The sequence below is a fragment of the Phaenicophaeus curvirostris genome, chromosome 23 (genome assembly GCF_032191515.1).
Source record: "Phaenicophaeus curvirostris isolate KB17595 chromosome 23, BPBGC_Pcur_1.0, whole genome shotgun sequence".
NCBI lineage: Eukaryota > Metazoa > Chordata > Aves > Cuculiformes > Cuculidae > Phaenicophaeus > Phaenicophaeus curvirostris.
In genome coordinates, this window is record NC_091414.1 from 6,418,779 (window position 1) to 6,433,429 (window position 14,651).

A 14,651-nucleotide genomic window follows, 5' to 3' on the forward strand; every position below is an offset into this window, starting at 1 on the left:
CACTCCATCATCCCATCAAACCACAGCCCTTGGGAAGCCTCCTCTGGGATGGGGCAGAATGAGAAATGCCTGATACAGCCTGAGCCATGGCAAAAAAGGGGAAAATGGGGGAAAGAAGGATAAAAGCCAAGGTAGACACACATTCAGGAGAGAATGCAGCAGGTACTCTTCATGGTAATTAACACCAGACAATAACGTGGCATAGGGAACCCCCTTGCACATTCTCACAGAGACTCAGCACCAGGGCAGGTTCAGGTTAGACATCAGGAAACATTTCTTCACCGAAAGGTTTCTCAGGCAGTGGCAGAAGCTGCGCAGGGAGATGGTGGAGTCCCCATCCCTGGAGGGGTTTAAAAGACAAGCAGATGAGGTGCTCAGAGATCTGGTTTGGTAGTGGACAGGTATGGTTGGACTGGGTGACCTCAAAGGTCTTTTCCAGCCAAGCAATTCTCTGGTTCCCTGAAGCTGAGGCACGGTGCAGGCACCCTTGCATTGTCCCACCAGTTGGCCACAGGTCTGGGGTACGGATCCTACCTGCTCGAGGAACAGCCACCATCTCACACCAGCCTCCTGCCACCCCAGCTGGAAGAGGGGAACACAGCCTGGCCCGTGCCCCACTGCTGAGCTCCAACTACACTGTACCTGTCACAGAAAACTTGCTCCCTGTCCATGTATTTATAGCAGGAGGCTGGATTTTACTCAAAACATGAAAACAGGATTCAGCAGCAGCCCAATAATTATTTCAAGTGTGGTCATTTTTATTGCCATGAATAAAAAATAAAGCTGCTCTTCTGAAGTTCACGCCTGTGGTTTCCCCGGGTTATATACGAGTGAGGGCCATGATTTAGCATCACACAATGGAAAAGGGAACTTGAACAATAAATCGCATCCACACAGCTCTTGTACAAAGCTATCTATTTCAGGTTTGACCATATAAAAAAAAGCAAGAGAAATTTGACAGGGAATATACAAAGCAACATAGGGAATTTAAACAGAATTTCCCAATTTCAAAAGATCTGGGCAAGGGCTTAACAGCCGGGACAACAACTAAAATGAAAATCTTTTCAATTCCAAATTGAAAAGGGGATGGAAAAAAGCTGTACAGGGAGACTCCCACAGCCTGCTGGGCTCATTGGGTTGCTCCAGTGTTTTCCCACTGCCATGAGTGTGAGGAGGGCTGGCACCAGTAAGAAGAAAGTCCATCTGACTTCTGTAAACCACGGATTGCGAGGGCAGGAATCCCACCAGCTCCTGGTCGGCCTCACTGGATCTCCCCCATGTAGAGTCTTTTGTCACTGGATGCGGAGAGTACTGTGAGAGAGAGAAAGGAAAGGGAGGAACGTGAAAATGAAACACAGCAGTTGGAGACCTCACTAACAACACCTCAAATCCTGGGTTTGGTTTTGGGCCCCTCAGTACATGAAGACATTGAGGGGCTGGGGCACATCCAGAGAGGGTCAAGAAAGCTGGCGAAGGGCTGAGAGCACAAGCTTTAAGAGAAGCTGCTGAGGGAGCTGGGGCAGTTTAGCCTGTTAAAAAGGAGACTGAGGGGAGACGTCATTACTCCCCACACCTGCCTAAAAGGAGGTTGTAGTGAGGTGGGCACTGGTCTCTTCTCCCTGGCAGGCAGTGACAGGAAAAGGGGAAATGGCCTCAAGATGCACCAGGGGAGATTTATGTTGGATATTAGGAGGAATGTCTTAACTGAAAGTGTTCTCAAGCACTGGCAGAGGCTGCCAAGGGAGGTGGTTGAGTCACCATCCCTGGAGGGGTTTAAAAGATGAGTAGATGTTGTACTTGAGGACATGGTCTGCTGGCAGGCTTGGCAGGGCTGGATTGATGATCTTAAAGGTCTTTTCCAACCAAAACCATTCTGTGATTCTAAGCCGACACTGTGCGGTGTGGCTGCCATTCCCCTTCCCAAGGCAGGCGTGACAGCACTGTCCAAGCATTACAAGGGGAAAGAGAGGCAGATAAACATGCTTAACTCTCTAGAACATCCTGAAGTGTTACTTTCATCACGAGGAGTGTTCAGATGGCAAAGTGGGCAGTGCTGTCGGGACTGTGTGCCACTAGAGGGCACAGGCTGGCCACAAAAACCTCGTCGGCACCTTATTATTCTACCCGAACAGGCAAATCACAGCTGGCACCCAACTACAGCACCCAGCAAACCACCTGCACCCGGAGAAGGCTCCTCAGGGGATTTAACACGTGAGCATCAATAGAATGACCCAGAAGCACTTCTCTTGACGCTGGCAACAGTTTCCGAGTCCAGGAGAGATCTCGGGGATTTTTATAAGAACTCGCAGGCTGGTGCCTGTCATCTCACTGCATCTCAGCCCCTCTGCAGGCGAGTATTGTGGAGTTGGTGCAGCGATTTCCAAGATTAATGTTCTCAGTTAATAGAAATCAGCTGCATAACTCTCCTGCAACGCCTGGATAGGTTTCTAATTTTTATTTGAAGCTGAGTGATTGATTCACAAAGAGAAGCTCAGCAGAACACAATCGCAAACAATCTGCTCCCAACCGGAGAGGAGGTAGCTCCGGTCTCCCAGCACAGCCTGTGATCCAAAGACAGGACAATGAATAATCAAGGAACAAAGCCATAACTCACTGCCCTGCTGCAGAGACTGTCATCCTCGGCAAAGCCGAGCTCCTGGCTTCAGTTCGGGGCTGACTCTTGTCAGTTTTTGGCTGGAGCAATGCGGTGACCTGGCCAGTGGTTCAAGCGTTTCCATAGAAACAAACAACACCCCACAGTGCTGCCCGGGCCACACGCTGCGCCAAGAAACCGATCCAAACCTGGGCTCAGCTCATGCACAGTGGCTAAAAGGGTTCTGAAAGAGCCATCAGCTCTGATATGTGACACCATGTGCAGCACATATCTAGAAAAGGGACAAACACCGCTGCACAAAGCTTTGTTTGCTTCCTACAGCTTTTGGGGAAGTTAAGACATCCCAGGCTGGGGACATGATCCCAGGTAACTCCTTACATCACCAAATGCATGGTTATATCCCTTGTGCCCAAACCCAGGTACCCCAGAATGTTTTTCCATGGCCCTTGGGAAATCTGGACAAGCCCCAGGCAGCGGTAGCCAAGCCACGGCTCATGGCAACCCACAGGCATTGCCAACAGCACCAACCATGCAGGACGGCAGCCGCGCTGCTGCTGTTCATGTGGAGGATGCAGCAGAACCACCTGCTCAGCCCAGGACCCCAGGACACAGCCAGCCCAACTCCTCTGCAGGAGAGGAGCTGGCAGGAGTCCACTAGCCCGACATTTGTCTCTAATCCTTGGAGCCACAGGCAACTTGGGGGTGATTTTCCAGAGGATCAGCAGTTCAGCCAGCCCTGAAACTACTTCCCCAGCTGACTTGAGGTGGGGAGGACTTACTAATGGGTTCCTCTGGATGGAAAGCCAGTTCATTCACCGACCCGGCGTGGCCTGGCAGCTTGTACAAAATCCTCCTGGATGTGGTGTCCCACACGTAGACAAACCTACGAGAGAGTCATTATGAGTGCAGGTATTTGAGGAGGGAAAACAGCTGCCCCACACACCAACGGCTTCTTCCTGCAGTGGTTCACCACTCAGGCTGAAACAGATGCAACTCTTGGTGTGGAAAAACAAGGAGCTTCTCAGGAGCAAAGTGCTGCATTGCCAAGCCCCGCAGAGCAGAGGTCTGAACAGGTAGGAGCTAACATATCAATCAGTGTCAAAAGCCTCGCTGCTGTCACAGCACAGCAGCCTCATTTCACCCCTCCTGGCATTAAGATGGATTTGAAAGCATGAGGCCATACAGACCCTCAATGACAGCCCCACAGGGGAGCGAGTCCAGAGAAGAGCGACAAAGCTGCTGAAGGGACTGGAGAACAGGCCTTACGAGGAACGGCTGAGAGAGCTGGGGGTGTTTAGCCTGGAGAAGAGGAGGCTGAGGGGAGACCTCATTGCTCTCTCCAACTACCTGAAAGGAGGCTGTGAGAGGAGGGAGCTGGACTCTTCTCCCAAGGGACAGGGGACAGGACGAGAGGGAATGGCCTCAAGATCCGCCAGGGGAGGTTCAGGCTGGACGTCAGGAAAAAATATTTCATGGAAAGGGTCACTGGGCACTGGCAGAGGCTGCCCAGGGAGGTGGTTGAGTCACCTTCCCTGGAGGTGTTTAAGGCACACGTGGACGATGCGCTGAGGGACATGGTTCAGTGATTGATAGGAATGGTTGGACTCGATGATCCGGTGGGTCTCTTCCAACCTGGTGATTCTATGATTCTCATGGAGAAAATTAGGGGAATGGGGAGGAGGGTTCTCACCCTTGCTTGCAGGCCTGGCTGTGTCCTTAGCTTGGGCTGGCCAGCAAGCTGCGAGGAGCAGCCCAGGTGCTCCTCCAGCTCAGTCCCTCACGGCCAACAGTTTTATCTATGGATCTTGTCCAGCTGTGCCATTAAAGTTATGATCCACTTCCCAGCACTGATTACAGAGCCCCCTTTGATTAACCTCCTGCAGGCCTCACCGTGGGCCCCCAGCGCTGGCCTAGTCCTGCTCCAGCACCGCACCCTGGCTGGAGGGCAGCACAGGAGCCATCCTTCAGAAGAGAAACTGCAGGCACCAGGCATGGATCAGCTTTCAGATCACTCTTATAAACAGTCCCAGAGTGGGAGAAAAGGTGCCTGGCTGTACATCCCACTGCACAGAGATCACTGTTTGTCCCTCATGGATGTTGACTGCATCTGCACGCAGCTCCACTGGGAAGGAGAGCGATGCTTTGATCCTGGTTATGGGGAGCATCCGTAGGAGGGACTGGGATTTTCTAATACATCAAAACAAGAGCCCTAAGCAAAATCCTACCACCCAAGCAAGGTGCTACTGCACCTCACCTGCACAGGAACAGTGCATCCCTGCCTTCCAAACACAACAGCCTCACCACATGAAATGGCATTTGTTACAAGGTCCATAGCTCTGCAAAACAATCAGTGGCTGAGGGAAACCTGCCAGTTCTGGATTACGCTCACTCTGCCTTCTCCTTTTGCTCTTTAGGCAGGTGACTGGCAGCTAAACCAAAACCTTCCGGAGCAGAAAAAGGGAAGCAAGGGGCAGGGCAGTAATTGGCTGGGTCTGGTGTGAAGGGCAGCTCTGCTGGCTGCACGCCCCAGAGGCATCGCTACGGCTGTTTACAGGGGACTGCAAAGGGCAAGGGGACAGCCCGTAAAACATGGGTAAAATTGACCTTCGGCATTACACTGCTCTACAGGAAGGCGCTGCCAATGCTGCTGTGCATCCCCAAGTCTCGCCTGCAGGAATTCAAGGATGCTGGGGATCAAAAGCCTGCTTCTCAGCCACACACTGCCCAAGCTCTCAGTACCAAAGCTGGATCATTTCAGGCTACCAACAACAGGCTCCTCAGTTTCACTCAGTCTCTTTCATTTTTCAGGGCTTTACAGACCAGCCGAAGAGCACCATTTGCTTTTACAATTAGCCTGTCCTTTACTTGAGATAGAAGTGAACTGCTTTTCCCTCCAAAACATCACTGAATCATTTATAACATTTGCTGGCTAGACACAAAGGAGACTGGATACCAATCAGGGCAGACCTGCTTTCCTACGAGCATTCATTTTCAGGCTGGTGCTATTCTTTGATTTATTTTCTTTAAATACATAAAAGGAAAAAATTCAAGTGTGCAACACAAGTCATGAATGTTACTTAAAGCAGCATTTCTTCAAGCACAACTGCACAAGAATTGTATTGACTGTTTTCTCAAAGCGCTCTGCAGATGAGTTTTTAATCTGGTAGTGCAAAACAGGAAAGTGCTTTAAGTAGTTGATATGACAACAGGCTGAGAGAGCTGTTGTTCAGTCTGGACAAGAGAAGGGTGCAGGGAGACCTTAGAGCAGCTTCCAGTGCTGAAAGGGGCTCCAGGAAAGCTGGGGACGGGCTCTTGACCAGGGAGTGCAGGGACAAGACGAGGGGGAAAGGTTTTCAGCTGAAAGAGGTGAAATTGAGATGAGATCTTAGGAAGAAATGTTGTGCTGTGAGGGTGGGAAGGCCCTGGCCCAGGTTGCCCAGAGCAGGGGTGGCTGCCCCATCCCTGGAGGTGTTCAAGGCCAGGTTGGATGGGGCTTGGAGCCCCTGATCCAGTGGGAGGTGTCCCTGCCCATGGCAAGAGGTGGAACTGGATGGGCTTTGAGGTCCCTTCCAGCCCAAACCATTCTACGGTTCTATCATTTTACTCCAAGTCTGAAGGACAAACCAGCAAAAAACATACTCAGGTAATCATCCCCCCAGCATACACACCCACTCCATACAACGCAGAAGGAGAAAGTAAACACTGAGACGCTATTTGGTACTCAGATAAATGCAATGTTTCTTTACTCTTGCTTTGCTTTCCCAGCAGATTGTCCTCCTCCAAAAAACCTGTAAAAGCTCAGCAACGGCAGGAAGATTTGAGTTGCCTTGTCTGACCTGTCCTGGGACCTGGCTGCCTGCTCCCCACAGGTGTCACAGCACAGTTGCTGAGTCTAGAGCTGCATCAGCACCTGCAGAACCAACCTACAAGCCTGACTCCTCCAGCCACGCTTCCCTGCAGATGTGCCACAGCCTTGGCAAGCTAACACGTTCACCAGGCCATTACTGCCAGCGTGACCATAAAGCGAGTCACGTCTCAGCCACTTGCTGTGGCGCCTGGCTCTGCTATATCTAGGCAGTGAGAGCTACAGTTCTCCCTATACTCTGTCAGAAACTCATTAATTTGCTGATTGCTCCTTCTCCATGCCCTGGACTCTGGCCTGCAGAATTCCTGTCTTGATGTCACTCAAGAGTGCGTCTGGATTTGCTCCAGTGGAGGCTGGTATCCTTCATGGTGACCTTCAGTGGCTGGCACAGACCTTCTTCTGGCTTCCTCCCTCCATCCATTTTACTCCTCGGTTGCCTCGGTTTATAGAACATCTAATTTAAAAGCCCAGTAAGTGCTAACTTAGTCAGATCTTTATTTCTTTTTACTCTTCAATTAGAGTAAGGATCAAGAATGATCTTTGGAACACCACTGGTGCCTCTTGCAAGCAGCCATGCAGCAATCTAACACTTATTTGTGGTCCTTATCAGTATAACCCCCACGCTACACACACCTCCGAGACTTCCTACTTCTCAGAGGCTCTCAGGCAGGTACCTGCCAGTATGACCACAGGTGACCTAGTCCACCAAGAACCATGCTCCATCTCTGCTGGCCCTCGTGCTGGACCCTGTGGTTGAACGCAGGCAACAATGCACACATCTAGTCAGCTTTTAGCAATGGTAAGGAGGTTTTACGGCTATAAGGTGCTTCTCCACTGACACAAAGTGAAGAAAAAGACACCACTATTGTACTCGGGGCAGACAACGCACACAGAAGACCACAGAGGGTTGTCTGGTTCTTCAAACCTCCACGCACAAGTCTGAACCTTCCGATTGTGATCCAGGAGTGCTGCAAAACCATTTGGGATTGATGGTAACAGACAAATGCAGTGGCAACTCACCTGTCAGCCGATCCCCCTGCTATTTTACTCCCATCCGGGGACCAAGAGCACCTCAGAAGATTCTAAAATAAAAGAATATACACAGATCTATTTTCAGAGGAAGATTTCATTTCCCTTCTCTACTTGAAGTCAAAATCACCAAGATTTTAAATATCACGAGCACCACCTTAACAATCTCCCTTCAGAAGATGAGATGGTAATTACAGATTTCATTTTATTGCTGGATACATCCAGTGCCTTGTTATTTTACACAAAGTAGATAGTAAATGTAGAAAATAGTTAATTTACAGCTAATTAGAGCTGAATCAAGCAAAGAAATCTTGTTACTGCAGCTTTAATTGGAATCCCACTTTATGCATTAATCTTTTTTTGAGTTCTTGTTAAAGCCTTTCTGGTTTAAACTTGAATTTAAAAATAATTTCCAGCAAAGCTAATAGCAGCGGCGTTTCACAGTCACGTTTTGGTCTACAGGACACTCACCTTTTCAAAATTATGTACGTTTCCCTGGAAAATCTTTACACATCTCTCTTTAGGGGCAAAGGGCCGCACATCCCAGATGCGAACTGCAACATAGAGCACAGTAATTAGCCAGAGCTGGCAGAGGTGTGGGGGCAAGGTCAGCTTCTGGAAACGTTCCTTTTCCTAAGACACGCCGCTAATGAGCAAAGATCTGATCACACTCCTTGTTCTCATCATGCCTAGGTTTCCCCAGAAGCAAAAGAAAACAGGCAGAAAGCTTTGAGATGAAAGGTTAAACGCAGACATTTATAACTACACCACAACCACTGCCAACAGAAGGGGAAAAATCCAAACCCACCATGACACGAACGAGCCACCGTCTCCTTACGTGAGCATTTGCTTTATTCTAACACACTCTATGACTGCAATTCTCATCAGATCAGCGCTGCTGAGCATCCCCCACATGGCAGATGGGCAGTTTGGAAACTGTGCTGTCATTCCCTGTTGTGGGAAACAGCCAAACCGCCCTGACAAGAGGAACGCAGTCCCGCCAGACAGGGCCTGTGTTCAACTGTCTGCGCAAATTATGTGTGCCACAGCTTGTGTCCTCACTGCCCTTCGGGAGATGTGACAAACCCTTCTGATGCAGCTGCCCCCTCCCTGCAAAGGATGTGGCTGTCACCGGTGTAACAAGAATTCCAGCGTTATCTCTGGAGCCAAATTCCCTTCAGCCCATCCCCACGTCTTGCTCTTGTTTTATTACATCAAACAATTCAAGCTGTTCCTTCCAAAACACCACGCGAAGCCTGTGTAAGAGCGCAGCGCCTGACAGCTGCCTGCACAGCTGTGTTGACACCAGATGGGACATACCTGTGTTGTCCATCGCGTTAGAGAGCAGGTAGGAGCCTTCCGAGCTCAGGCTGAGGCCCGTCACTGAGTCCGCGTGTCCTCTCATCGTGTATGTGAGCTTGTTCTGGCGAAGGTCCCACACCTTTCAGACACAACATTGTGGTTTAAGAAAAAGACAGCCAAGACTGTTGGAACTGCTGTTTCCAAGACATTTCACTCTGCTAGCGATCAGTCATCTCATGACATCAGCCTTCAATTTCAGCTGGTGGGGTCCAAGTGGATAAAATACGAGGCTAGAATTTTATGCGTGTTGCAGGAAAAATGGAATTTGCCTCTTAGAAGACTTCATAGAATCATAGAATAGTTTGGGTTGGAAGGGACCTTAAAGATCATCTAGTTCCAATCCCCTGCCATGGGTAGGGACATCCCACTAGACGTCTAACTAAACGTGTCCAGCACCAAGGAGTTAAATGTCGGCAGCCCCAAGCATGCAGGCATCCATCTCTATCTGCCTATAGCTCCCGAACTCCACTGACCTATGGCACAGAGCAGCAGTTGTTCAATCCCCAAAACTTCATGCTGTTCTTTCCTGCAGAGGGGCAGTTGGAACAGATCTCATGGTCAGCGCTACACTTAGTGATAGCCCTCGGACAAGCACTTGCTCGCCAAGTCAAGGTAACAGTAGAGCCCGAGGCTGAATGGACAGGAAGACAGACTGAGCCATACAACCATGAGAAGAATCTCAGTCAGCAGCTGAATGAAACGCAGTGCTCGCTCTTAAATAAGAACTTTCCACAGTAGCAGGTGACAAAGTAAGCTGCAAACTGGAGCAGAGGACAGAGAGTGTGGATGTGTCACCACATTTTCTTTAGTTTACCTCATATACAGCTCCAGGACAGGCACAAGCTGCCAGAAGAGCTGGCATACCACATTGGTTCCAGAGGGTGATAGCACTGCTGGCCGCCTGGCCAGGAATGCCAAAGCTGTCACATGGCAAACAGCCCTGGAGCAACTCCCTCAGAGTTCATTGGCCCTACATCAACACCGAGGTCAGACACAGTGGGTCCGTGTGGTTCTTGTGACTGTAAAATTAACTAACAGGCTTCCACATTTGTCCTTGACCAATGCAAGACGTGATGGGACAGAAAAGGTGCACGCGGTGGGAAAGGCACATGAGCACACAGGCATCTTACCTTAATATCGTTGTCGATGCCTCCGGATATGATCTGATCACTGGTGTCATTGAAAGTTACAGCCAAGACTTGGTACGTGTTCTGAAATGTCTGGACTGCGGCTTTTTTCCTGATATCCCACAGCTGAAAAGACACAGCAGTTGTTGAAGAGGCTCACGGATATTTAAAGTTGAAATTACAGGCAGATTCTTGTCAGACTCAGATTGCTCCCCTGAAATTCTTTCAGATCTCAAGAGATCTCTAGAAAAACATAATAAAAGTCTCCCGTGGAGCACAGGAGGGAAGGGAGGGAAGAAGTGGCCAGCATACAAGATTTCAGTAACAGCTTGCCTTTCTTTGTTAATGCAGTTCATTAAATGGTTTAGGTTGGAAGGGACCTTACAAGCCCATCCAGTCCCATCCCTGCCATGGGCATGGACACCTCCTACTGGATCAGGGTGATCAAAGCCTCATCCAACCTGGCCTTGAACACCTCCAGGGATGGGGCAGCCACGGCTTCTCTGGGCAACCTAGGCCAGGGCCTCCCCACCCTTGCAGTTCAAGGGAAGAAGTACAACTACAGAGGAGATGAATCTTCTTGATCCCTCCCAAAGGATTACAGAAAACAAGGAGCAGTCAAATTTTATTTCAATTTTTAATTTCTGAAATCAAAGCTATTGGATAACGCAATTATAAGAGAAATGAAAGACTGAATTTATCCCACTTAAATGAGAAGACCTCAAAAATTCTTTCAAAGATGCTACCATGCTTTCATTCCAGATGACCTACTAACCCGATGTACTGACCTTCACTGTCCCATCGTCACTGCCTGTACAGACCAGCTGGGGTCCTCGCCTTGCTGGGTAACAGGAGTTAACGAACGAGGTATGGCCCTTCAGTCTCTTCACTCTCTCTCCCGTCTCACTGTCCCACACAGCCACGGTTTTGTCTGTGGATGCTGAGAAGAGCATGCTGCGGAGAAGCATTGTGTGAGGTTCTCTATTTCAGAAGCATTTCTCCCCTCCCACCTTTTTTACTGTTGAGTTCTGTGACCAACACTTGAAACATTCAGTATGGACGTGCCACGGAGAAGAATTGCCCCCACATCGCACAACAAGGCTGAGTGACAGCAGAGCAGACACACTGGGGGTTTTACTCCCATTAAACCCCATTAGGAAGAAATTTTTCACAGAGAGGGTCATTGGGCACATGCAGAGGCTGCCCAGGGAGGGGGTTGAGTCACTTTCCCTGGAGGGGTTTAAGGCACGGGTGGACGAGGTGCTGAGGGACATGGTTTAGTGTTTAATAGGAATGGTTGGACTCGATGATCCAGTGGGTCTCTTCCAACCTGGTGATTCTATGATTCTGTGATTTCTAGTTACATATAGATTGATTTTCCACCTCCTCCAATGCTGTCTGGGATGAACACCAGAAGGAGAGCTCAGTGGCAATCCTGGCTCAGATGCCATAGCAAAACAGCCTTTCAAATTAGGAAATATCTCACTTATTTTCTTTCCCTCCCCAGTGTCTCCCACATGACCAAGACAAATTTTCCTATGTTCCTGAAGACACTCAGGCACTGGTGGATCACAGGTGACTCCACATCCTTTACTGGGTCTCACACAAGCACCACCCTTTATCTGGGAAAGACTCACTACCAGTCTTTGCCATACATGCCATGGCCTGAGCAGGGACAATGATGAGGTTCTCCAAAGGACTCCAGTCAGCAGAAAGCACCTTCCTTCAGAAACAGCCAGGCCTGAGGCTCAAAGCCATCTGGATGCCCCTTACCTGCCATCTGTGTTATAGTGCAGCTCCATAATCGCCCCGCTGTGTCCCTTCAGTGTGGCATAGTTATCACAGTCCCCATAGACATTCCACAGCACTGGGGGAAAGGAAGGGAAAGGTCAGCACAGGAAACATGGAAACATCTCCCTGAGGAGGATGGAGATGTTCTCTGGGAAATCAGCAAACCATGTACTGCCCCTACTATTGTCTCCAATCCGGAACAACGCATGGCAATAGGATCTGAGGGAATGGCAGGAGAGGTTAGGTTGGACATTAGGGCAAAGTTCTTCCCCCAGAGGGTGGTGGAGCCCTGGAACAGCTCCCAGGGAAGCAGTCACAGCACCAAGCCTGACAACATTCCAGCAGCATTTGGCCTATGCCTTCATCCCCCCGGTGTGAACGTTGGGGTGTCCTGTGCAGGGACAGGAGCTGGACTTGATCCTTGTGGGCCCTTTCCAACTCTTGATATTTTATGATTCTACAATCATGTGAGCCCCAGAAGGACAGGCAGGGGTTTGAGCTGATTTACGGCTTTAGGTCAACCTGAATTTATTAAGAACAATAATAATCTTCCTTTTGGCAACCCAAAGCGTTAAAAGTTGTGTTTCTGCAGACTGCTGCAGTTCAATAGACTGACAGAATCCTCTGCGAGGGACCTGGGAACGCGGGGCTGCAACCAGCACTGCGCATTATCACCCCACTGGAGGGCCAGCAGGGTAGTGACCCGACAGAGGAGCTGGAATAAGTTTCTTCTGCCCCTCCTGGTGATGCTTTCCCTGCTCAGGACCCAGCAAGCTGAGGGCTGAGATAAAAAAAAACACTGCAGCTCGGTAGCCTGAAATTGGGTGAGCTCCTGCCCTGCGCAGCACTGGCTGGGAAAGCATAGTCCAGCACTCACGGATGAGCCTGTCGAAGCCAGCAGAGGCGAGGGTGTTGCCGTTGGGGTGGAACTTGCAGCAATACACCTCTCCTTCGTGCCCCGAGAGCAGCATGATGGGGGCTTGCAGGGAGGAGCAGCGTGGCGGGCCCTGCAGGAAGAAACAGAGAGCAAGGTGAGGTGATGCCATGGCAGGGAACACAGGGCACCGTCAGGTACGGCCAGCATGCCAGAAGCCCCCACCAGCCCCTCACAGACCTTTTCACCTCTCCTCTGACTCCCTTGGGGCTTTATTTCTGCCACTAATCCCCTCACAGAGTTCCCTCTCCAAACCCCAATATCCTCTCAGAGGCCTCCCCTCAGCCCAAAACCTGACATCCCCTCACAGCTTTTGACAGCTCCTGAAACCCTGATGTGCCTTCAGGGTCCTTCCCCAAATCCTGTTGTTCCCTCAGGGGCCTCGCCCCTTCCCCAACCCTGCTGTCCCCTCACAGCCTCCCTCTGTCCCAAACCTCATTGTTGCCTTGGGGCCTCTGGTTCCCCAAATCCATCAGCTCCCAAGAAACTTCCCACAAACCCTGCTGTCCCCTCACAGTCTCCTTCCACATCCCCAAAATCTCCTAAAAGACCTCCTCCCACCTAAACCCCACCAATCCTGGAGGGGCCTCGCTCCTCCCCAAGTCCTACCTTTCCCTTATGAGCATCCCCTCCCATAAGCCTAAAGCCTGACATCTCCTTAGGGCCGCCCCCCACCCCAACCTCGCCACCCCCTCATGGCCTCCTTCCTGTCCCCAAACCCTGATCTCCCCTCCCTTCCCCCCAACCCCCTCCTTTTCTCCCCCCACCCCACCACCCCTCCTTTGCCCCCTAAGTCCCCCATCCCCTCATTTCCCCATCCCACCCCCTCCTCCTAAGTGCGCCACCCCCCTTCCCCATACTCTCCCCCCTTCCCCTCCCAGGCCCCCCATGCCCTTTTTTTCCCCCAACCCTTTCCCTCTCCTGAGCCCCCATTCCTCCTTCCTCCCGCCCCTCCTTTTCTCCCCTTCCCCCTAAGCCCCTTCTCCTCCCCTCCCTTCCCCCTAAGCTCTGCTTTTCCCTGTACCCTCCCCTCTTCCCCTGTCCCACTCCCTTAAGCCCCTCATCCCCCCCTCTTCCTTTCCTTCTCCCTCAACCCTTCCTCTTCCTCTTCCCCAACGCTTCCTCTTCCTTTTCCCCCCTTCCCCTTCTTTCCCCCCAACCCTTCCCCTTAAGCCACCCATCGTCTCCTTCCTCCACAACCCCCCCTCTCCTCCTTCCCCGTTCCCTCCCCTCAAGCCCCCCATCCCGTCCTTTTCCCCCTCAGCCCTCCCTCTCCCCCCCACCTCCCCTTTCACCCCCTCCCACCGCCCCCACTCCGCACCGCCTGCAGCAGAGCCCCCGGGGGGGGCTGCCCCGCTGCCCCCGGTGCCCCGGGCAGCTCATGGCGTGGCCGCTTGGCGGCGGCGGGGACGAGGGGCAGGTCGGCCCCGGGGCCGGGAGCGGGGCCCGGAGCGGCACCCGCCGCCTTCCGCTTCTGCTGCTCGATCATCGCCGCGGCCGCGCCGCACTCGCCGCGCCGCCATTGGCTCCCGCGCGCGTGACGTCACCACGGCGCGCCGCCGCCGATTGGTCGCTACGGCTGCGGAGAAAGAGGGCGCCACACGCTGATTGGCTAGTAGATCGGCGTGGGGCGGGAACCCAACGCCGATTGGCTGGAGGAGCCAAGTCGCCCCGCGCTGATTGGCTGCTGGAGCCCAGGGGCGGGGCGGGGCATGGGGCGAGCTTTCGTCTCTGATTGGCTGCTGGAGCCGGGGGGGGGGCGCCCGCGAGGATTGGCTGGCGCGGCATGAGGGGGCGGGGCTACCCTGGACGCGGTGGGTGCTGATTGGCTGGAAGCTGCCCGCAAGGCGCGCGGCGGCTCGTGGTGACGCGGGAAGGGGAGGGGCGGCAAGATGGCGGCGGCCGGCGGGGGCAGCGCCGGGGGCTGAG

The 14,651-nt window shown here is 51.9% G+C and overlaps 1 protein-coding gene across 1 annotated transcript; it reads right to left on the minus strand.

The window, feature by feature from the left end:
- Positions 1-737: 737 nt before the first annotated feature.
- SNRNP40 (small nuclear ribonucleoprotein U5 subunit 40) lies at positions 738-14,253 on the minus strand. Its single transcript, XM_069875265.1, has 10 exons — positions 14,044-14,253; positions 12,666-12,795; positions 11,771-11,864; positions 10,786-10,951; positions 10,001-10,123; positions 8,829-8,949; positions 7,980-8,062; positions 7,500-7,561; positions 3,394-3,497; positions 738-1,311 (listed from the first exon to the last, which is right to left on the minus strand). Exons 1-10 carry the CDS (start codon positions 14,209-14,211, stop codon positions 1,262-1,264), a joined length of 1,101 nt encoding a protein of 366 aa, XP_069731366.1. The 5' UTR covers positions 14,212-14,253; the 3' UTR covers positions 738-1,261.
- Positions 14,254-14,651: the final 398 nt, after the last annotated feature.